Below are 24,983 nucleotides of genomic sequence, written 5' to 3'. Positions count from 1 at the left end.
TCCCAGAAATGCGGCTATGGAGGGGAGGGTAAGGTGAAAACGAGGAGAATTTTTCTCATGTGTCTTTACTCAGGTTTTTGCTTTTATTCTTGTACTTTTCCTACTTCATGAGATTATTAATAAATCTTATAAAATATACTTGGAGTTATTGGATATTAATTTTAATCTTACATAGCCCATTCTGCCTTTTCCTATTATCCAGTTGTAAGTTAATGCACAAGTATTCTAATTGACCTTTGCCTACCTTTCTCTCCCTCAAGGATGGTACAACAGCACTATTGAAAGCTGCCAATAAAGGGTACAATGATGTCATAGAGGAACTGCTTAAGTTCTCCCCTACCCTTGGCCTTTTAAAGGTAAGATCTAAAAAGGAAGTCAGGCCATCTGCAATAAAGGGAGATTAGAATGCAAGAAGTCTGTATTTGGAAGCTTTGGGTATAATTAACATTAATAGATAATTAGATTAGTGTTAGTAGAAAAACTTTTTTACCTCCCTAAAATATACAAATGCCTTTTTAGACTTGGGCAGATGTAAAGATGGCAGAATCACAAAGACAGGGTAAGAGCAGGGAAGAGGGGGGAAAGTTTACCAGGGAGTTATAGTGCCATGTTTTCTAGAAAAAGAAAAAACAGCTCCCCAACCCCCTAAAAAAACCCAAATTATTGAAGATTAGAAATTAAAGAGTTTCATTAAGAAAACAATCAAGTTCAGATAGTCCCAGTTGTTTATGAATCTTCTCTAGAAAGGTCGATATATCTTTACATTTTTTCTTCCATCCTTTTCCTCATGTGAAGTAAAAAGGCATTATCTATGGTTGTCCTCCATAGCCAAAGGTGGCATATAATATAGTGAAATGGTTTGGTAGGGCAGTAGATACTGAGCTTGCCTTGGAATCAGGAAGACCTGAATTCAAATTCTGCCTCAGACATTGATTAGCTATATGACCCTGGGCAAATCACTTTACCTCTCTCACTCTTGTTCCTCCATATTTAAAATGGAGGTATAATAGCACCTACTTCAAATGTTTTTTTCTATGGTGATCAAATGAGATAACATGTAGAAAATGTTTTGCAAACCTTAGAATGCTATATAGATACTAGTAGTTATTATTGTTGCTGTTATTGCCTGGGTGAATCAACTTCATTAAAGACAAACATATTTTATTCCCATGTTGGCAAACCTATGGCACGTATGCTGGAGCATGTCTGAGAAGGCTGTTCCCTTTCTCCTCTCCTTGTGCACCTGAGGACATCTCTCACATCACCTGTCCTTCTGCCCAGCAGCCCAATGGGAATGCTTCCTCCCTCCCTTGTCTGGGATAAGGCAGAGGGGCTCACATGCAGTGTGAGGGTTATAGTTTGGACACTCCTTTCTAAAAGGTTCACCATCACTGTTTTATCTATTTCCATTTTGCATGGAAATTTTCCTAAAATTATTATATGTTTCCTTATTTTCTTAAAGTATACTATATAAGGGTCAGCTACACGGCTCACTAGATAGAGAGCCAGGCCCAGAGACTTCAGAAGGTCCTGGGTTCAAATTTGGCCTCAGATACTTCCTGGCTGTTTGCCCCTGGGCAAGTCACTTAACCTCAGTTGCCTAGCCCTTTCCATTCATTTTCTCTGGAACCAATACATAGTATTGATTCTAAGATGGAAGGTAAGAATTTTTTTGAAAAAAAAATTTAAGTATATTAGATATAATGAAATGTTTTCTTGACAGCTTGGTATCATCATTATAAATATTAATTCCTTAGGACTCATTACATCCTCTTCAGGGACTACTAAGGTATGAAGGACTGTTTGCCCCTAAACGAAATGTCTCCAGACACCTGTGCTTTTCAGTTCTTATGTCCTACTTTTCATAGTTTGTTTTTTTATCTCTGCTTTGTAGACAACCTGTTAGCAGAACAGGTGACACATATAACACAGGGAAGCAGGGCCTAGGCATTAGATAGGTCCCTCTGAAAGAAAGAGGGATACCTGGAGGAAAAATAAGACTGCTATTAATGCCCTAAAAATCTTCAAGCCCTATGTTTTGACCAGTGCCTTAATGATTTGATGATTTCACTCTCTTCTATGGTTGCTACTAATACCACACATTTTCCTCTTAGAATGGAACATCAGCTCTCCATGCTGCAGTGCTCAGTGGTAACATCAGAGCAGTTGCCTTACTTCTGGAAGCTGGAGCAGACCCTGCCCTGAGAAATAAGGTAGCCTACTTGACTGTAGTTTTAATTCCTTGAGGCAGCTGAGCAGGGGCTCAAATTGGACTAAAACATCCATCAGTAGATAGCTTTCAGCTTGGAGTGGCTCCTGAACCCTTAATGATAAGGAGTCTTTGCTCAAAGATGTGGCCTAGAAAAAAATTTTTTTTTAATTCTAGAAGCCAGTACCATTCTTTTGCGGCAAATTTTGTAAAGTAATATCTGGACATTTGGGTAGTTCTTAACTTAGGAATTAGTTATATTCCAAAATCTTATTTAAACCACTTGTTTTGCATTAAGAATACATTTCCCCCAAACCATGTGATAAATGGAAGTTAGGTTCCCCTTTTTTTTATTTATTTAATTAATTTAGAATATTTTTCTATGGTTACATGATTCGTGTTCTTTCCCTCCCCTACCCCCCCCCCATAGGCAATGAGCAATTCCACTGGGTTTTACATGTGTCATTGATCAAGACCTATTTCCATGTTATTAATATTTGTACCAGGACAATCATTTAGAGTCTACATCCCCAATCAGATCCCCATTGAACCATGTGATCAAGCAGTTGTTTTTCTTCTGCATTTCTACTCCCACACTTCTTCCTCTGAATGTGGATAGTGTTCTTTCTCCCACATCCCTCAGAATTGTTTGGGTTCCCTTCTACAGCCTGTTTGTTCTGTATGAAGTGAAAATTAGTTTATTATTCTTAATGTATTTTTGGCTAGCAGTAGAAATTCTAAGTAGAGTTTAAGTTTCCAGCATTAGCTTAATTAGATACAGCTTTGCTCTCCCTTTACCATTACCACCCAGTCTTTCACATAAACCATTAATTTTGCACTCTTTTACACAGGTGGAGGGTATTGTATTAGTTTCCTATAAATTGGGGCATTCATTTGTATCTTTGGGTCTCTGACTTAAGAGTGATGTCCCTGTCCTTTGCACGATATGCAATAAAGTCACAGCTGTCTGCATTTTATCCTGGCCTCTCTGATTATTTGAGTGATTAAAAGGGGTGCATGTTTCTATATCAAGACCCCCCCAAAATTCCCACTCCAGACAGTTCCACAATGGGGATGGCTTAGGAGGGTCCATCACTGGAAAACTCTACATTTCCAATTAAAAAATAGAAAAAACTGTGTTTACCATATTAGTAACTAAATGAAATAGAAAAATAATAAAATTTGTGAGAAATATATTTTCATTTATATTCAGTGCTGCTGCACCAGGATATAAGGATGTCCTCTTCTAAGGCTTCCTTCTCCCCATCAGTCCAAGAGTGACACTGATATCTGCTCACTCCTCCAGCACAAACTTTGATGGACTTTCCACACCTCATCACTGTAATGATGCCTGTCACTTTGGACTGTGCCCTTTTCAGGACCCCTATTAGGCTATACTTCCTGTGCCTGATTGACCTTAGAAGAGAATTAGGAATCTCCCTTCTCTCCCCACTCCTGGGAGTTTAAGGAAAAGAAAGGGGATTTACTTATTTCTCTTCCTGGGAAATTACTCCCAATCAAATTGCCAGTTTAAAAAGAGTCAGAAAGACTAGGTCTGATCATGGTTCCAACCTACACATGAAATCTGGGAAGCAAGGAACGTATTCTTAATGTACAGTATATAGAAAGAATATTTGCCCTGAAGTCTTTAGATCCTGGATTCAAATCTTATCTCTGATGCTTATTGCCTATTTGATGTTGGGTAAATCACTTCTATATTTCCTTCATCTATAAAATGAGTGGAAGAAAAGATTAGAAGACATCTGAAGTTTCTTCCAATTCTAGATCTGTTATCTTATAAAATCTTTCCCAAGTAAACCTTGATAACCTTAAACCAAACACCAAGAAAGTTGGTTTACAGCCCCTCTGTCTACACCCTTTTCTACTCTAAAAATGAAAACAGATGGGGCAGCTGGGTGGCTCAGTGGATGGAGAACCAGGCCTAGAAATGGTAGGTCCTGGGTTCAAATTTGAACTGATATTTCCTGGCTGTATGACCCTGGGCAAATCATTTAACCCCATTGCCTAACCTTTACCACTTGGCCTTGAAGCCAATATTATATTGGTTTTTCCCTTTTTTTCCCCCTACATATTAATTCTAAGGCAGAAGGTAAGGATTATATTTTTTATTGTATTATGGGGCTTTAAAATATATATATATATATATATATATATATATATATATATATAAATGTTATAGGAGAAATAGCTATTCCCTGAGATCACATGTTGGGTAACTGCAACCAAATGTATATTTGCCACAATACAAAAATGATGGAAGTAAAAAGAAAGGTTCTATTATTCCTCTCAAGTGCAAACCTCAGAGAAACCCTAAACAACCATTCGAATTCTAACAAGACCTCTTCTTAGGGGCAGCTGGGAGGCTCAGTGGATTAAGAGCCAGGCCTAGAGATGGGAGGTCCTAGGTTCAAATCTGGCCTCAGACACTTCCCAGCTGTGTGACCCTGGGCAAGTCACTTGACCCCCATTGCCTAGCCCTTAGCACTCTTCTGCCTTGGAGCCAATACACAGTATTGTAAGGTTTTTTTTAGGGTTTTTTAGGTAAGGATTTTTTAAAAATTAGTTAATTAATTTTTAAAAAGACCTCTTCTTGGTAAAATTATGTCAGAATGACAGAAAAAGAATTCTTTTCCATGCTGTAATCTTCTATATTCCTCTTGGGCCATAAAAGTTAAAGAGAAGATAAATCCCAAATCCCATACTTCCTTCAATGTCATTAAAGTTGAACAAGCTTAAACAGTCATAATCTCATACATTCCTTAAGGAAACAAACTTCATCAAACAAACTCTACAGGAAAACTAACACATAGGGAGAGTTAAATGACATTTAGAGGATTCACAATCAGGCTAATTAAGGAGGATTTTACATGTCAGGAGTCAGGGACAATTGAGATCCTTCCTCTGGCTTCTTATCTAAGGAATGTTTTAGGCTCTAAGTAAATTTTGATATCTTTTGGGGCAGATTTTGGTTACAGGAGATTAATATTAACAGAATATAGACTTTTAGTTAATTGGAATTTGCTGGAAGAATGGCCCTGGGATAATAGAAGGAAAACAAATATATACATGCAATATGCATACATATTTGCGTATGTATATGCATAATGCACATATGCATTATTCTGTATATGCACTATATGGATATGTGTATATATGTATATGCTGTGTATATCCATGTGTGCCTATACATGTAAATTACTTTGTATGTATGTACATGTGTGCAGATATGTGTATAATATAAATATATATCCTGTTTGAGGCATTTTTTGCATGTTGTCTCTCTCATTAGACCAATCCCCTTGAGAATAGGAACTATTCTCTTTCTTTGGATCTTCAATGATTATCTTGTAGGTGGCTAATAAATGCTTGTTGACTTGATGACTTGACTCCTAGAAAACCAGAATTTAAAAATCATGTTAAATAACACCTTGCAAGTGTATTATGCCCCAACCAATGTACTTTTCAAGAATATTGTCAGTATATCATAATTGAAAGCCTGCTGTTAAATCAAACAATTCCACCGTAACCTCCTTCCACTGATTGTCCTTAAAAAAAACAAAAACAAAAACTCTTACATTCTCTCTTCATAATAAATTTTAAGACAAAAGGACAAGGGCTAGGCAAGGGGGCTTGCCCAAAGTCACACAGCTAGGCGGTATCTGGGACCAGATTTGAACCCAGGTCCTCCTGACTTCAGACCTGGCGCTCTATCCACTATGCCGCCTAGCCCCAGAGCATCTGCTTACCATATTGCTTTCTTCCCCATTGTTATCTTTTGATAATGTTAGCTGGTGTGTGCTGATTCATAAGCTCAAGTGATCCAATATCAACCCCGAGGTTAATAAAGAAAAGAGGAAACTATTATTTAGAGATGTTAGTGATTTGCTTGTGGTAAAATAACTAGTAAAGCCTTTCAAGTGTTAATCCAGGGAGCTTTCCACCAAACCCCTCTGTCTCCTGAAACACTTTGAAGTCAGTCTGTGTTATTGAATTGTAGACCACAGATCAGAGTGCAACATGAGTCACAGTGGTTTCCAGTTTGGACCAGACTGGGGTTAGGAAGACACAGCGCCATATGTAAATAGCATGGGGATTTTAGATCAATGGAAGGGACATTCTTGGGCCAGGAGCATCAAACCATATGGCACTGGTGGCTGAGTTGGCGTTTTCTTACTATCATGTTTTTTTTTTTTCAGGCAAATGAGCTACCAGCAGAATTAACCAAAAATGAACGCATTTTACGTCTCCTCCGGAGTAAGGAAACACACAGGAAGAGCTAATTCAACTCTTGCTTCTCGGTGGCTAAGCCCTGTCCACATTAGTAAGAAAGTAAATTTGTTCTGCAAATAGTTTTGGACTTTGGTTCTCGAAAGCATTTTGTTTAACTGGCTCAAAATGTCAACAGTGCTGCCCTAGGTTTGAAGTGTGGCGCAGCCCCCAGAATCCTTCACTCTCAGTTACAACAGGGTTTTCATACAGGTCTGTTAACTAGACTCCACTGTGGGTTAGCACCTTCACGAAGCAGAAAGAAACCCCCTTATGTCACTCAGTTAACAAAGTCTAAGATGGACAGGGCCTCCAGCCCTAATCAAGGCAGTACAGCGTTCTGGCCCCTCTAAAGGGCTGTAAGTCTGACAGTTAGCTAACCTATTGCACTTTGGATTTTGGGTCACATGTAGCTCTTATATGCTTATATTCATCTAAGGAATATCTTTTACTTCATTGCAATATGTTTTCTTCCACTTAAGGATTACAGCCATACTGATTAAGAACCAGGTGAATAGCAAACACAAACACACCCTTGTTAAAGAGCATGCACCATGTGTGTCAGGATGAGGTGTTGGATTCTAAAGAGCAATCCATGTTTTGTGAATTGGTCCTCTCCTGAGTCCTTCCATTAAAATGATGTCTTTGATTAAGATACGGGACAAGACAAAAATGAATATTTCAGAAGGAGACAGTATAGAATAGTGGAAAGATTAGATTTGGAGTCAGAGAAACTGGATTCAAATCCTGATTCCAATGCTATTTACTTATGTAAACTTAGACAGGTAACAGTCTCTCTGGGCCTCATTTCCTCATCTGTAAAATGAGGGAGTTGGGACTGGATGAACTCTAAGGTCCCCAAAGCCCCTTCCAGCTCTAAATCTATCATCCTGTGAAAAGCTGCTTTAACTCTAATTCAGGGAAATGGCAAAATATCCAAAATTTGGCTTGTCATCTTGAACTTTCATTTGAGCTCTTCCCCTTTAGAAAATCTTTCCCAGGCCGGAGGGGGACTTTCTGTGTCTCCTAAGGAATCACTTTGGTTTATGCAATAGACTTTGAGGTCCTAGAATAAAATAAAATAGAAAAGTAAGATGCATTGTTACTACTTCAGCTATGTAAGTAAATGCCTCAATGTTATTTATTTAGTAAGCGTCTACCCATGCATGGGACATGCTAATTCATTCCTTGGAAGGGATGGAGTTTGTGTTGTTTTATTTTAAAATCATTCCTTTGGGGGGGGGATATCAAGATTTATATGAAATGCACTCAATTCTCAACGGTGTCTAATAGCCTCAGAGTCAGTGCCTAATTACACACACAAAAACCAGGTTTTCCATCATTTGAACATAGGAAATATTGAGGATCTTTTTGTAGTTTAAAGATGTCTTTAGCTTTCTTGTTAGCATCATGCTTTGGTTCCCAGCTCATAGACCTGTATGAAGGAAACAGTGATTTATCTATTTGCATTCATGCTAAGAAGCACAACTTCTAAGGAAGCAGGTGATGCGTTTCCATTTTTAAAGTTAGAAATTGACCCTTAAAATGTGTATTGATTAGGACAAACAACAAGTTGTCTTTCTTAGCACCAAAAGCAAAACCAGTTTTTCAGCAGAACCCTATCAGTAAGGAGCAAAATGATGTCTCAGAGCACTGCCCTGGAAGATCCAGGTTCCAGTCTTTTCTCTGTCGCTGACTAGCTGTGAGACTCTGAGCAAATTACATAGCCCATCTGTGCCTCAGTTTCCCCAACTATAAAATGGCAAGGATGTATTAGATGATCTCTTGGTGCTTTCCAGCTTAAAATTCTATGATCTTAATGTCCTGTGGAAACCAAAAGAGTCTCACAAGAGGTATAAATCCTGATTAGGAAGGTCCAAAAGATAAAGGAAAAAAGACTCACAAAACTCACTCTATTCATTCAGATAAGCTATCATTAGAGTGTTTGATTATTCTAAAGTGGATAGAGTGCCAGGCCTGGAATCAGGAAGCTTCTTTTTTTTTTCCTGAGTTCATACCTGACCTCAGACACTAGCTGTGAGACCTTAAGCAAGTTACTTAACCTTGTTCGCCTCAGTTTCCTCATCTATAAAAAGAGTTGGAAAAGGAAATATAAACCACTAAGGATCCTTGCCAAGAAAGTCTCAAATGGGGTCATGAAGAGTTGGACAGGATTGATAATACTCTGGAATGGGCTTTTAAGTCTTAAAAAGGGAACATTGTAACTGTCAATAATGATGTAACTGGAATCTCTCTCAGCTAAGGTCTGAAAGGTTACTATGTTTAGCTTAGAGGGATTTCTATTTCATATTGACTGTACCAGGCAAAATGCTCACATGAATCACCTTCCCAAAGCCTTTTCTTGAAGGTTGAAGGCTATTATTAGTCCAGAAATAGGTAGAAAACTCAAAATTTATGTAATAATTTATTTAACAATTAAATTAGCTCTTTGTCTTGAAAATTCATAAAAATAAGTTCTTTACAATTTCTTTTTGATTCACATAGAATTAATCTTAAAAAAATATACACACATATATGTACATATACATATATATCTTATAATCCTTTTTCCATGTTACAGTTAAAATTAAAAGAAATATATTCTGTAATTCATATTCATGTTTTTAAAGATTAGAAACTTTTTGTTTGAGCAGCATACAATTTGTATGGATGATCTCACTCTGGTGTTAAATACATAAATTATTTTAGGAATTAATAGATCACAAAAAGTCACCTAGGTGGCAAAATGGATAAAGCCCTGAGCTTGAAATCATAAAAAAATGAAATAAAATAAATTTAAATAAAAAACACTTGAGCTTGAATACTGTGCTAGTTGTGTGAAACTCTAGGCAAATATCTGAGCCTCAGTTTCCTCATTTCCTCATCTGTAAATCGGGTATAAAAATAACACCTACCTCACAGGGTTGTTGTGAGGATCCAATGAGAAAACATGTATAAAGTGCTTTGTAATCGTTAAAGACATGTATAAGTATTGATTATTATCATATCACTTATACTTGAATGTGCCTGCTAATTCATTACTTCTATTGTACTTAACCTATTTCCTCCTAAGCAGTTTTGAATTCAAGCTTATCATTATCTTACCCTTCAGCAGGCTCACTGTCTCCTTGAAATGAGATGCTCAAACACTGGAGGGGGGGGGGGGAACAAGAGGGGAAAAGGAAGGAAGGAAGGAAGGAAGGAAGGAAGGAAGGAAGGAAGGAAGGAAGGAAGGAAGGAAGGAAGGAAGGAAGGAAGGAAGGAAGGAAGGAAGGAAGGAAGGAAAGAGAAGGAAAAAGAAGAAAGAAAAAAGAGAAAAAAGAAAGAAGGACATCAGAAACAAAAACTGCTGACTGCCTTTTTTATTTTGTTTGGTCTTTTCAGTAGCTCTCCATTGTGAAATAAACTGGTGCTTTGCCAGAACTTCCTGTTTGTCAAATAATGACATTGTGAATTGTGTGGTTCCCCAAGACTCTTCCCCCTTTCAACAAATGATTCCAGGGTCCACGAGTTACCACGAGGAGCCCACATTCTATCCAGTTGATTAACATACAGTTGATTAACATACAGAATGCTCATAGTCTGTGCTGCCAGCAAAAAAGAGATTATATATCCATCTTCTCTTGCATTTTAATTATGTAGAAAATGCTCCCAGTTCTAACGAATTACAACAGATAATTTTTAATTTGGTCAGCAATCCAGAGAGTATACAATAATTTCAGTTAACCAGAGTCACTAAATAACCATCATACAAGAATAAGTTCTAAAGGGTAGTAAGGTGGACAATGGACAGAATGCCAAGCTTTGAGTTGGGAGTTCAGATGTAGCCTCACAGACTTTCTATCTGTGTGACCTGGGTAAATCACTAAACCCAGATTGTCTAACCCTTACTACTCTTCTGTCTTAGAATTATACTAGAACAGAAGGTAAGGTTTTAAAAATAAATAAAATAAATGCCAGAATTTCTGACTCCAAATGTGGCAGTCCTTCCATTTAAATACCCTACCTTTTTAATTTATATGCATTCATAGTGGGACTTCTGGTAGTTTTGAAAAGTACATAAGTTAAATTTTAATAAGTTGAATAATTTCTCCAATGGGTTTACACTCTACTTTTAGAAATATTTAAATCTCGAAGCAACTAGGAAGCACAGTAGATAGAGCACCAGATCTGGAGTCAGGAGGACCTAGGTTCAAATCTAGCCTCATACACTTCCTACCTATATGACCTTAGGCAAATCACTTAATCCTGATAGTTTAGCTGTTGCCTTTCTTTCTTAGCATAGTTACTTGGACAGAAAGTAAGGATTAAAAAAAATAAGTTTCAATAACCTTCACTAAATTTCAACAAAATAAATTCAAAATCTGACACAGAAAAGCTCTCTTCTAACATTAGTCTGAAAGCAGTCAATCCCCAGCTAAAATTTACATTCATTTGCATAATGCTTGTTAGTTGTCACTTGCTTGGTTAGACTATGATGCTAATGAGGGCATGATTAGAGACTTCAGTGTAATTTAGTCAAATTGATCAAATATTTATTAAGCCAAGAGTGGGGGCAGTTACATGGCACAGTGGATAAAGGGCCAGATCTGGAGTCAGGAAAACATCTTCCTTAATTCAAATATGACCTCTGACTGTTACTAGCTGTGTGACCCTGGGAAAGTCAGTTAACTCTATTTGACTCAGTTTCTTTATCTGTAAAATGAGCTGGAAAAGGAAATGGCAAAGCACTCCAGAATCTTTGCTAAGGAAATCCCAAATGAGGTCACAAAGAGTTGGACACACTGAAAAGGCTGAACAACAACATGTCCTGAGTGGCTTTGCATAATAGAACGCCAGCTTTGGAATCAAGAAAACATGAATTCAAGTCCTACCTCTGGGACATACTGGCTTTGGGAACCTATGTATTGCACTTAGCCTATCAGAGCCCTAGGCCATTCTCTTAAGACTAAAATGTACCCAGGATTGGTATATTTGGTATTATTGGTATTGGTAATATATTGCTAAAATATTGGTCTATTTTGACATACATAAGATATCAATCAGCATTGATAAAAGAAGTTCCCTGAAAAGCTGAAATCACAAGAATGATTTTTTTTAAATCTGCCAGATACAGAAAATGCAAAGGCAAAAAGTAAAACAAATCCTATCCTCAAGGAAACTTCATTTCCCTATGAGTAAATACAATGAAAATCAAAGTTATTTCAGAAGGGAAAGACAGTTGAAAGGCCTTGTATGAGCCGTGCTTTGTAGAAAGTTAGGGATTCAGGGCAGCTAAGCAGCACAGTGTATAAAAAACCAGTAGGACCCTGGTTCTAATTTGGCCTCAGACACTGCCTAGCTGTGTGATCTTGGACAAGTCACTTAACCCTGATTGCCTAGTCCTTGCTGTTCTTCTGTATTAGATTTAATATTAAGATGGAAGGAGGAAGGAAGGAAGCAAGGAAGGAAGGAAAGGATTCTGTGAGACAAAGATGAGGAAGAAGTACATTTCAAAATTAGAGCACTAATAGTGTAAAGACCCAGAAGCAGAAGAGGGAACAATGTATAGAGGGCACCACTGGCCAACTTCGAATTGCCTAAAATGAAGAATGAATGAAGGGGCATAAAATGAATTAAGACTAGAAAGGTATTTGGGAACTAGAGAGAAATAGGGATCTTTCTTTGTTCTGCTGAGGAATTTGCATGATCTACTAGAGATAGTAGTAGCCACCAAAGACTTGAGAGGGAGTGGAAGTTGTTCTACTCAGACTTGTGTTTTAGAATTAGTAGCATCATATTCAAATATAAAGGAGAGCACATATTAAAGACAAAAGATGAGGGCTTAACTTTTTTTCCAAGAGATGTCTTCCACACACATTCATGAGAATAGAAGGCCCCTTCAATTACATGTCAAACCTTACTAATTTTTACATTTTCAATTTATTGTATAGAGGATCTACTCTGAAGAAAAAGCATGCATGGTTAAAATTGGAAAATACTTCACTTAGCGGGTTCACCTAAAAGAAGAAAACCTAAAAAAATGTAATGGATGAATGAAAGCATTTGAATGACACTCTTGTCAATGAACTTCAGAGAAGAGACCCTGAGAAGAACGATCTTGAATCCAATAGTCTTAAATCTATTCATTGGCAGTCTGCTTTAATTCACATCAAGGATCCATATAGGTCAAGAGCCCAGTGAATCAAACAGTTTAAAAAAGTTTTATGCAGCCTCTCAATAAAATCCCCATCACTGAGCTCCTTTAGAAGAAAGCTCCTTTTAACCTATGGAGAACTCTAGTTATGGGTCCTCATTTGAACATGAAGCATTTTAAAAAGAAAAGAAAATTACAGCTGAAAGCTGTCACTACATTCATTATACATTAATTTCAAAGATACTGAAGAGAACAATTGCTGAGGCTTATAATGACAGATAAAGCATCAATGGGCTCCTCTGGAAAACCAATCTTGCCACAAATGATTCAGTTTATAAGATCATAGAATCACAGATTGAGAGTCCAAAGGGACTTTATAGGTCACCAAATCCAATTCCCTTCACCTTCTAGGTGTGTAAGAGAGAGGGGAAATTGGTGAGGATATACCTGTGCAATTAATTTCATTTACCTCCATCTAAGGAAGGGGCAGATAATAGAGATGACAAGGTATTAATACATAAAACCAAGTGAAAAGACAGGTAGACTTGTTAAGCCCTGTATCCCCTTGAAGTATGAAAAAGTTTTCCCTGATACTATATAGGTAAGGAAACTGAGACCTGGCAAGATAAAGGGTCTTTCTCAAGGCCACATATAAGAGAGAAATGGCAAGGTTGGGATTTGAACCCAAGTCCTCTGATTCCAAATTGATTACTTTTCCCCAGGATTCCATGCTACCTCCATTCCAGGGTCGATTGAGAGCAGTACAGAATAAAAAACTATTTCTCAACATCAGAGCCAACTTTTATTCCTGAATCAAGTAACAGTTATCTATCTGATGTGGTATGAAGTATGGGTCCTGTCTACCTAAAAAAAATTTCCCCTTCCTCTCCTCTTCAACAGAATGTCCCCTTTCCCCACTATTGGAGTCAATTCTTTGGGTTATAACAAATATGATAACATGTGTGTTGAGTCTATTATTTAAAAAGCTGGGGAAAGAGGCAAAGTTCTGCCCTCAAGGAAGAGGATGTTAAAAAGGATCTGGCTAATTAATTGACTGAGGAGAAGACAAGAGAGAGACAGAGACAGAGAGGGACACAGAGAAAGAGCATGTTAAACAATAAGTACCTTAAGGAGTTATTAAACAAAGTTTTTGTGAGATCTGGGGGAAAGGTCATTCCTAACAGGGGATTGAGAAGGGAAAACTTCATGGAGGAAACAGCCTTTGAACTGAGTTTTAATCCATCATCAAACACTGATTTTTTTTTTTTACTCTGAACGAAGCACTGTCCTAGACATCAGGGATATAAAGATAAAGATGAAAAAGCTCCAGCCCTGGAGGACCTTGCCAAAGAGGGTGTTAATTTTATACTAGAGGTAGTTGGGAGTCCCAGGAGATTTTTCAGTTGGGGAATGACAGGGTCAGATCTATACTCTAAAAACATCATTTTGATTGTTGTATGGAAGATGAATTAGAAAGGAAAAAGACTTGAGACAATCACCTGCTTGGAAACTATTGCAATATGGTGCTAGAGGGATGATGAGGGTCTGAATTAGGATGGTGGCTTGTGAGTTAAGAGTAGAGAAGAAGAGAGAGTTAAGAGAAGAGAAGGAATAGAATGACAAGACTTGGTAACTTACTGGACGTGGGTGATGGAGGAGAATGAATAGTTGAGGATAGTGCCAAGGGTGTAAAACTAGGAAGATGGTGCCCTTAACAGAAATAAGGAAGTTTAAAAGGTGTGTGGGTTTTTGAAGGAAACAGTTTAAAGCAGGTCTATGACTATTCTGCCCTGGGTCTTCAGGGTAACAGAATAATGGAATCATAAAACAGGAAGGGCTCCTAAGGGGTCATCTAGTCCAGGATTCAACAAATATGTTTTGGATCTAAGAACAAATAATATTTAAAATAATGTAAAAGTTTCAGCTTTTATTATTGTCACTATCATTAATCACTAGCATTTACCTAGTGCTATAAGATTTACAAAGCACTTTTAATAAATTATCATGGAGGCAACAAGGTGGCTCAGTGAATTGAGAGGCAGACCTAAAGACAGGAGGTCCTAGGTTCAGATCTGGCCTCAGACACTTCCCAGCTGTGTGATCCTGGGTAAGTCACTTAACCCCCATTGCCTAGCCCTTACCACTCTTCTGCCTTGGAACTAATACACAGTACTGATTCCAAGACAGAAGGTAAGGAGAGAGAGAGAGAGAGAGAGAGAGAGAGAGAGAGAGAGAGAGAGAGAGAGAGAGAGAGAGAGAGAGAGAGAGAGAGAGAGAGAGAGAGAGAGAGAGAGAGAGAGAGAGAGAATGTGATTATTATCCCTATTTTACAAAGGAGGAAACTGAATCTGAAAGTTAAGTGGCTCAAAGCCCAGTGGCTCAAAGTTAGTATTAGAGCTGTGACTTAAACTCAAATCCAGTGGATTAAGATAAACAGAGGTTAAGTGACTTGCCTAGAATCATAGGTTTGACAGGGAGTCTTCCTGACCCAACCCCACCTACCTGCTTCCATCTTGCTTTCCAGGCAAGAAAAACAAGAGGAATACCTTTTTTTGGAGGCAGCTTGTTGCAGGTTAGGGGGTCAGTGAAAGAGCTAATAAATTTTAAATGCTATAATGATGTTTAGTCTCTGTAGTTTAGTCTCTATGCCCCTGAAAATACTCTATTTGAGGAAATGTTTGCTATTTTGAATTTTTTTTTGCAAATACAAGTGCTAACCTTATTCTATAAACCAAAAAGAACTAATATGGCTCAATGAATAACATTCATGGTGTGTGGTATAAGATTAAAATAAATATCCAATAACTCCAAGTATTATATTTTATAAGATTTATTAATAATCACTTGAAGTTGAGGAAATAGAAAAAAGCTGAGTAAAGAGAACTTTTCCCAGCCTCAATAGCTGGAGAAAAGAGTGAGAGGACAGAGCTACACAAACTTATCTTCAAAACCTAAGGACATAACATGAGGACGAAAGAGGAATGCTGGGAAATGTAGTTCAAGGGTACAAAATTCTAATTACACAGTAGGTAACCTGCATATTGGTATGCTGGGTCCTTTTTGTCAATCTTAAAAACCTTATGAAAGTTTCCTCCTTCCCTATGCAATCCAATCCCTATGCAAATCATGTGTGTAATACTGAGGGAAAAGCCATAAATATTCCCACACATCTGCTCACTCTGAGAAAATAACCCAAAGCCATTCTCCTGGTGCCAGTCAGGCAATGACTTTCTGGGAAGATTTGTACCCATTACTGTTGGCTAGTATCTGGTAAGTGTTTCATACTCTCTTTTACTTTTGCTCTTCAAACCAGCCAAGACAGTGTATCCCCACAGTTACAGTTTCTTAGATAAGTGACTCAAACTTCTCTATCATATTTGGCATCATGGAAAAGACCCTCCATATTCTCCTTGTTAGCTAACCTTGAGTAAGTCAAGAAACATTCAAATTTCATTCTCATTTCGCTCAACCTACAACCGAGCTAGGAGATCCCAGAGTATAGATATGAAAGTTGATATAGCTCTAACCACTGTCCTGGCATCCCTGAAAAGAAGAGAGTATCTTTGACATCAACAAGAATTGAGCTTTTTCCCATACAAAAAAAGGAAACCTATGAAGCTGTATCAGAAGCCCCAATGTGTCCACAGATTTAGAGAATTGCATCCCTCTCTCTTTTTCCTTCCCCCTTCCTCCAGCCAACTATAAAGAATAGCCTTTAATAAATTACTTCCAGATGCATAATTCTTGTACATGTGTTTCTTCCTTTTTTCCCCACCCTCATGGGGATTCTGGGTTGCCACATAATCACTCATTTGGAGAAGCCAAGAAAGGGAATTGAAATGGGTAAGAAAAACTGATCAAGTTTTAAACTCAGAGCACCCTCTTTCCAATTAAGGCCCTCAGACAATACTCAGAAAAAAACCTCAAAGAGTGAACTAAAGAAGTTTGGCTAGGATACTTCGTAGGGTCATGTAGAGTAGGCATGGAAGCCTTTCACAGACCCCAATGCTACCCCAAGAATGGGGCCCTTGGAGCTAGGTTTCCATTTCAACAGTAAAACTTGGATGCCTATGTGGTGAAAGAATTACTTTCCCAGAGAAGAATGTACTCCACAAAAGACATCACAATGAAATTGCTAGACACTACAGAAGCCTAACTCTGGTTTCAGAGAAAGAAGAGTCAAAACCTGATTTATTTTATCCCTCAATCAAAATTAAATTAGGAGTTATAATGGCAACTTGGCAACACAGTGCTAGTCCTAGAGTCGGGAAGACCTGACTTCCAATCCAGCCTTTAACACTTCCTAGCTGTGTGGCCCTGGTTAAGTCATATAACCTCTGTCTGTCTCAGTTTCTTCAACTGTAAAATAGGGATAATAAGAGCATTTACTTCATAGGCTTGTTGTGAGGACAAAATGAGATGATGTTTGTAAAGTGCTTAGCATAATGTCTAACACGAATACTTGTTTCCCTCCTATCTTCACTGATTTCAGGCAGAGCCAAACCCAAACCATGCCAAACATATAAGAATTTTCTTATTCATTAAAGTCCTCTAGGAAAGGGAATTCCTTAGCTCTGCTTGGTAACCTGGTTCATTGATTAAATACTCATGTCCCAAACCAAGTTTTTATATTAGGAGTGCCGCATCTGGTGTTAAAACCACCACAACTCGTGACTGACTTAGTCACTGACTCAAATATTCTTAGTAGGGTGAATAATATGTTTCTGTAGGTCTAAAGAATGACCTTCATTTCTGACTCATTCTTAGCCATTGGCACTAAAGTCATGACTGGCCAAAGTCAGCTGAAATGAGCTCTCTATGAGGTTCAACTCACTGGAAATGTGAGTTTTTAAGACCATTGCAGAAAAAGGGCTTTCTAAATGTCTCACACCACAATGTCCTGAATCCTTGCTTACCAAGATGACATTCAGTTCTGGAGGCAATAGGGAACCATTACAATTTGTACTTAGTGCTCCTCCATGCCTGAAATGCTCTCCTTCCTCCTCTCTACCTCTAGGGAATCTGTACTACTTCAAAACTCAGCTCAAGTGCTATCCTCTGCAAAAGGGCTTCCCAGGGACCCCCAGCTGTTGGTGCCGTCACCTGCAAAGTTATGGTCTTTCTAGAGTACAGTTATCTTGTACATGCCCATTTGTGTGAACAATGGATGTTGATGACTCTTTAGAAGAGAGTGAAGCTGATGACTGTGTAACTCTGCTTCACTAAAATTCAGTTCATGCATGAGTCAAGATATCACCTCATGATGTCATTGGTTCTCTTCAAAAATGAAGGATGAGGACAGTGGAACTGATATTGTGAACTGAGAGATTGTGAGAATTGAGATCAATGGATTGAGAGCCAGGCCTAGAGACAGGAAGTCCTGGGTTCAAATATGACCTCAGACACTTAGCTCTGACTCTGAGCACACCCTTATTGCCCAGCCCTTAATGTTCTTCTGCCTTGGAACCACTACACAGTATTGATTCTGAGATGGAAAGTAAAGGTTGCTTGTTTTTTTAAGACAAAGAACAATAATCTATTTATGTACATGTTGTCTCCACAATTCAAAAGTTCTTGTGAAAAGGCAGATCAGAGATAATGGAATAGCAGGAAGCAGGATAGCCAAGCTCCCCCTTCCTCCACATCCCCCCAAAACTCCTCCAAACACATCTAGAAAATGCATCAGACCAAATATTGATGGTGAAATCTGAGAAAAACTTACAATGAATTATTTACCCAGTTCAAGTCAGCATAGGGAGATAGACATGAAGGTCTATAAACACTGAAAAAGAAGTCTGGCTAGAAGCACATGATGAGAGTCAGTTGGAGCTGGCCAGGGGAGAGGAACTGAGATTTCTTCCCTGGGTCTCTTTGGGCTTTTCTGACAAAAGAAGAGAGGCTGGCTTTTCCTGATTTAGGCACAGAGAGAGACCTTTGGGGCTTTTGACAGAGTCTGGACTTGAGTTACTCAAGCAGAGATTATCTGACTAAAGAAAGAAGAAAAGAAGAAAAATACTTGTCCTCCAAACTCTCTAGGCACACAGAAGGTTCAAGGCACATATGGGGTATTCTCAGAACCACACTGGGGCTTCATGCAGGAATGGGTGCCAATAGACAGTTTTGTTCCTCATTGCTTAAATCAGGGTCACAGATCCAGGATGGACTACAGAAAAGGAGAGGAGTGGAGAAGAGAGAAAAGGAGGAGAGGAGAGGAAAGGAGAGGAAAAGAGAAGAGAGGAGAGAAGAAGAGAAGAGAAGAGAAGAGAAGAGAAGAGAAGAGAAGAGAAGAGAAGAGAAGAGAAGAGAAGAGAAGAGAAGACAAGACAAGACAAGACAAGACAAGACAAGACAAGACAAGACAAGACAAGACAAGACAAGACAAGAGAAGACAAGAGAAGACAAGAGAAGAGAAGACAAGAGAAGAGAGGAGAGGAGAGGAGAGGAGAGGAGAGGAGAGGAGAGGAGAGGAGAGGAGAGGAGAAGAGAAGAGAAGAGAAGAGAAGAGAAGAGAAGAGAAGAGAAGAGAAGAGAAGAGAAGAGAAGAGAAGAGAAGAGAAGAGAAGAGAAGAGAAGAGAAGAGAAGAGAAGAGAAGAGAAGAGAAGAGAAGAGAAGAGAAGAGAAGAGAAGAGAAGAGAAGAGAAGAGAAGAGAAGAGAGAAGGGAAGAGGAGGGAAAAGAAAAGAAAGAATTCACCATAAAAAGCAATTGTGGTGATAAGGTTAATTAAGACACTAACCTAGAAAAAGAGATCAACTCCAAAACCACAAGAAGCAAAGCCTTAAAGGAAAACATAGCCTGGGCATAAATTCAACTAGAATTCTTAGAAGAGATGAAGCAAGAGTGTAAAAAAAATGTTTTTTCAATTCTTTTTTATTAATGAAATAGGGATTCTAGAATTAGAAGTGTAGATTTTAAGGTAAGGACTAGTTCTAAACAAAGCAAATGCTAAGTAAAGACCATTTTTAAAATTCCTTTTCCTCACTTTTTCCATTTTTTAAGATGATCAGAAAATAATGGAATCACTCCCAGATTGATTATGGTAGAATTCTGAGGCAATCCATTTAGTATCTATGTAAAATACATAGTACCTATGTAAAAAAAAACAAACATATTATTTAACATTGTTAAGTCCTTTAAAATTGCTCACTTAAGTTTATTGTTTTATGTTTTTCTTTATTCCTGCATTTGTATGTCAAATTTTCTACCCAACTTTGGTCTTTTCATCAGGAGTGTTAAAAAGTTCTCTGTTTCATTAAATGTCTATTTTTCTCCCTATAGGAGTTTAGAGTCTTTTTTTCTGGATAAGTTATTCTTGGCTGTAAGTCTCAATTTTCTGTCTCCTGGAATACTGTATTCCAAACTCTCTGCTCTATAATTGTAAAATTGGTGTTTTGACTAAATAAGAGTTATAAAAAGTGGTTGCTGATTATTATCCTTTAAGTCAGGAAAACTATTAACAGCTTTTAATAATTTTCTTTAATTGGAATATTAGTAAAAAGTGAGAAAGGTGGACAGGAAAGAAGTAAGGAGATTGCCTACTGTAAAAATTAAAATTAATCTACAATAATCTCAACTATTATATTTTATAAGATTGATTAATGATCACTAAATAACAAAATAAAACCATGTGCCCATGGCTAATCTGTCTGTTCAAACAGCCTGTTCCACCAATGTCCCAACCCAAGAAGGAAAGAGCTAGCCATGGAAGACCAACCTATTTATCCCCTGTCCCAGCACATAATGACAGGAAGTCAGTAGGCTCCTGGGAAATGTAGTTCAAAGGCACAAGATTTCTAATTACACATTCACACCTGAGATCCCTTGGAAGACTGGTTTCTCCAAAGGATCTTGTAAACATAACTAACTTTCAAATTACAATAATTTTGGGATAAAAGGAAAAGAGATTCCCTCAGAATTCTACCATAATCAGGGATTATAGAGGCAGTCTACTTACACAGAAGGCCTGAGAGTGATTCCATTATATTCTGATCATCTTTTAAAAAATGGGAAAAGTGAGGAAAAGGAATACACTAGCAGGGGAGGGAAGAGAAAGGAAGAATGATGGAAATCAAGACATCATGATATGTGAGACAGCTTCATATTAATGTTATTTAATCTCATCCTCACTTTGCAGAAAGACAACTCCTTCTACTCCTCCCTAATCAATTCTCTAAGCCATTCTCCACAGTACCAATTTCAAAGATTCTAGACTTTCCTCAAGTCTTTTATGGTACCCCTCTGATCCTCTCAGCTCTTAATGGATATTGCTTCATAATCCATGTCCCTCTAAAATCAGGCAGCATAATGACAAGGGCTAAGCAATGGGGGTGAAGTGACTTGCCCAGGGTCACACAATCTGTGTCTGTGTGTGTGTGTCTGAGACCAGAATTGAACCCAGGACCTCTTATCTCTAGTCCTGCCTCTCTAGCCTCTAGAATTATCTAGCTGTCCCTGGTTCATTTTTAAAAAATGTTTGTGGAAGAGACCTGCAGAGAAATGAATGGCAGGCTTCTTGCTGCCACTATTTGACCATGCCTCATACTAGTGCAATGTTGGTAGAGGGGACTGGAAGAGGGGAATTAATTTTAAAATGTTCATTAAAAACAAAAATGATAAGCTCATTAAAGAAAGGGTGGGGAGAGGTAGCAAAGGTGAGAATTCCTGGTAGGGGGAACATCCAGTTTAAGGCACTGAGACAGGAGAGAGATGGAGTGCTATACTCCCTGAAGTGCAAATAGGCTGGTCTGGATGGATCTCAGAAAGAATGAAAGAGATAGACCTCTACTTCAGAAAAATCATCTTATGATCTCAGACACTTCCTAACTGTGTGACCCTAGGCAAGTCATTTCACCACAATTGCCTAGCTCTTACCTCTCTTCTGCCTTGGAACTGATACTTAGTATCAATTGTAAGGCACAAAGTATGAGGGTTTTTTTTTGTTGTTGTTTTTTAAAGAAAGAAAAACCACCTTAGAAACAGAGTAGCTGTTTATTAGCATCATGGAAGATTTGAGAAAGTTAAAAAAACTGTTGCCAGGGACAGATAGATGCCTCAGTAGATAAAGCACCAAACCTGGAGATGGGAAGTCCTAGGTTCAAATGTGACTTCAGACCTCAGACACTTCCTAGCTGTGTGACCCTGGGCAAGTCACTTAACCCCCATTGCCTCACCCTTACTGCTCTTCTGCTTTGGAACTTGGTATTAATTCTAAGACAGAAGGTGAAAATTTAAATATATATATATATATATATATATATATATTGCAATAGGGAAGGTATAAAGCAATCAGGGTTGTAATTATATGAGTGGAGAGAGGGAACATACATGAAGAATGTTGTAACAGCTGGAATGATAAGATTTGACAGTGAATTGGAAATGTAGGTAGGAAATGTAAGCATGAAAGACTAGGAGGATGATTTTGCCTTTGACATTTATAGAGAAATTTAGAGGATGAGTGGGTTCTGTTTAGGACTTGTTGAGTCTTAGATCAAGCCAATAAGCATTTAAATACCTATTACATTCCAAGCTAGAGGCAGCTAGGTGACTTGGTGGCTAGAACTCTTGTCCTAGAATCAGGAAGGCCTAAATTCACATTCAACTTTAGGCATTTGCTAGTTGTATGACCTTGAACAAATCCCTTAATCTCTGTTTGCCTCAATCCACTGGAGATGGAAATGGCAAACCACTCCAGTGTTTTTGCCAAGAAAACCCCATGGACAATATGGTCCATGGGATCATGAAAAGTCAGATGCAACTGAAGGACTGAACAATGACAGCAACACATTCCAAGAACTGTGCTAAGTCTTGGAAATACAATGAAAGGCAAAAAAAACCAGTCCCTACTCTCAAGGAATTTACTGTCTAATCCAGAAGACAATATTCAAACAACTATAGCCAAAAAAAAAAAAAAAAGACACACAAGAAAAACTAGAGATCACCTCAGAGAAAAGAATTGAACTAAGATTGAAGAGGACAGCTCCCTATTCAGTCAACTCCAATGGTTCCCTATTGCCTCTATGATCAAATACAAAGCTACTTCCTACTTTTCCAATCTTTTTATACCTTGTCACCTTTTTCTGCTACTAGATGTGCACATAAACACACACCCCCCAATCTACTGACACTAATTTTGCTGTTGTTTTTTTTTTTTAAACAGGACCTTCCATCTCCCAACTCTAGGCATTTTCACTGATTTCCCCATGTCTGGAATAATGTTCTCTCCCCCCATCTCTATTGTTTAGCTTCTCTGACTTCCTTCAAGTCTCAGCTAAATTTTCAGCTTCTACAAAAAGCCTTTGAAAAAGGAAAAGGAGTTCCAGGTTAACATGGCTGCAATCAAGATGCAAATCACTTCCTCTCCCCAGCACCGAACAAAATAGACTACCTCAAAAGAGCATAAACATCACCTTTGGAAGAACAGAGGGACTCTCCGGTACCCCCACAGAAATGAAGGTACATGGGGCTTGAACATTTCCACACTATAAGGAGGAGGAAAAGCTTGCACAAAAACGTGAACTGAGCCACCCCTCTCCCCTACACCCCCTCCCCACCAAACCAGAGTAAGGTATCAGAGCACTCACTGGGACAGCGAGTGAGTGAGGAGCGTCTCTGTATGGGGGGGGGGGGACACACCAGGGTCCTTGGGATCTAAAGACTGCAAGGAAACGACCTCTCAGGGCAGTTTCATGGGAAAATCCTGTGCTGAGCAAAGGGGCGGTCTCACTGAGAGGCTTCGCTGAGCAAAGGGGCGGCTGTGCTGAGAGGCTGCTTTGAGCAAAGGGGCAGCCACGCTGAGCACAGGGGCCTGCACTCTAAGAAACCTTGGAGGCTGGGAAGAACTAGTCTGAGGCAACATAAATTCACAGAAAACCTGTCCATATCACCCAGATCCCAGACCAAAAAGGAAAGGGGAATAAAATCACCAAAGGGATGGCTCACATGGCCCAAAATCAAGCCTCCAGGAAGAAAGGGAAAAAGGTGACTATTGAAAACTTTTATGGTGGGAGTACCCAAGGAAAAGAAGAGAAAGAGGATGAAACCCAAACAAAATCAAAACATGCCTCACAAAATGGAAATTATACACAAGCTCTGGAAGAACTCAAATTGGAGCTTACCCAAAAGATGGAAACCTTCTGGAAAGAAAAATGGGAGACAGAGATCAGCAGTCTGATAGACAAGACTTCACAATTGGAGAAAGAGCTGGAAGCATCTAATAGAAGGGCAGACAAAGCTGAAAAGCAAAACCAGTCCCTAATGACAAGAATTAAGCAACTGGAAGACAGTGAGCATGTAAAACAGCAAGAATTAATAAAGCAAAGCCAAAAAATTAATGTATTAGAAGAAAACACAAAATATCTCACTGAAAAGGTCACAGACCTGGAAAACAGAGGAAAAAGAGACAACGTGAGAATTATGGTCTGCACGAAAAACCAGAGATAAACAAAATCCTCGATGCTATACTACAGGAGATTATAGAAGAAAATTGCCCACATGTTCTAGAGCAAGGGGGCAAAATAGAAATAGAAAGAGTTCATAGAACACCCTCTATACTAAATCCCCAAAAGACAACCCCCAGGAATGTAATCGCCAAATTCAAGAGCTTCCAAGAAAAGGAGAAAATCCTACAAGAAGCCAAGAAGAGGAGCTTCAGATATAGGGGGGCTCCCATAAGGATCACACATAACTTAGCGGCTAACACACTAAGAGACTGCAAAGCATGGAACACGATATTTAGAAAGGCAAGAGAGCTGAGTCTCCAACCAAGAATCAACTATCCAGCAAAACTGACTATATACTCCCAGGGGAAAGTATGGGCATTCAACAAAATAGAAGATTTCCAAGCATTTGCTAAGAAAAGACCAGAACTTAGTGGAAATTTTGATATCTAATAACAGAAAGCAAGAGAAACATGAAAAGGTAAATATGAAAGAAAGGGGAAAGGAGATAAATCTTATCTTTTTCTTTAAGTCAAACTCTCCTCTATAAGGACTACATTTACATAAAATTATATATATTAATATGTGGGGGAAATGTATTGTAAAACTCTCAAAAATTGTATGCACCATAAGAGTAGTTAGAAGAATCATGCATAGGGAAAGATTGGGGCATCAAAAAGATTTGGTGAAAGGGGGGGGGGGGAGAAAGGAAAAGGGAGGGGGAAGCATCAACAATACTAAGACTTACTTCAAGAAATAGTGGGGGGAGACTAAATAGAATAACCTTTCCCATACAAAGATACACATTGGAAGGGGAGGGGAAGATCTCTCATATGAGAAGGAGAGGAAGAGAGCATCAAGTGGTATTACTTAAACCTTACTCTCAGTGAAATCAACTCTGAGAGGGAAGAACATC

At 38.5% G+C, this 24,983-nt stretch overlaps 1 protein-coding gene and 1 long non-coding RNA gene across 3 annotated transcripts in view; one reads left to right on the top strand and one right to left on the bottom strand.

Moving 5' to 3' along the window:
- Nucleotides 1–9,919, top strand: part of ANKRD29 (ankyrin repeat domain 29) — a 62,135-nt gene extending 52,216 nt beyond the window's left edge. Inside the window, exons 8-10 of one of the 2 annotated variants that reach the window (XM_056823800.1) lie at nucleotides 261–356; nucleotides 2,115–2,213; nucleotides 6,427–9,919. In XM_056823800.1, coding sequence (XP_056679778.1) covers nucleotides 261–356; nucleotides 2,115–2,213; nucleotides 6,427–6,510 — 279 coding nt within the window. In that variant the 3' untranslated portion in view covers nucleotides 6,511–9,919. The remainder of the gene's footprint in view (nucleotides 1–260; nucleotides 357–2,114; nucleotides 2,214–6,426) is intronic. The other variant, XM_056823802.1, reaches the window with a different exon arrangement.
- The window catches only part of LOC130458393 (uncharacterized), a 56,605-nt gene that overhangs the window by 13,001 nt on the left and 18,621 nt on the right, over nucleotides 1–24,983 (bottom strand). The window lies entirely within an intron of this gene.

Source organism: Monodelphis domestica, chromosome 3 (assembly GCF_027887165.1).
Source record: "Monodelphis domestica isolate mMonDom1 chromosome 3, mMonDom1.pri, whole genome shotgun sequence".
Taxonomy (NCBI): Eukaryota; Metazoa; Chordata; class Mammalia; order Didelphimorphia; family Didelphidae; genus Monodelphis; species Monodelphis domestica.
The sequence above is the reverse complement of the archived record's forward strand: the minus strand, read 5'-3'. Positions and strand labels throughout refer to the sequence as shown.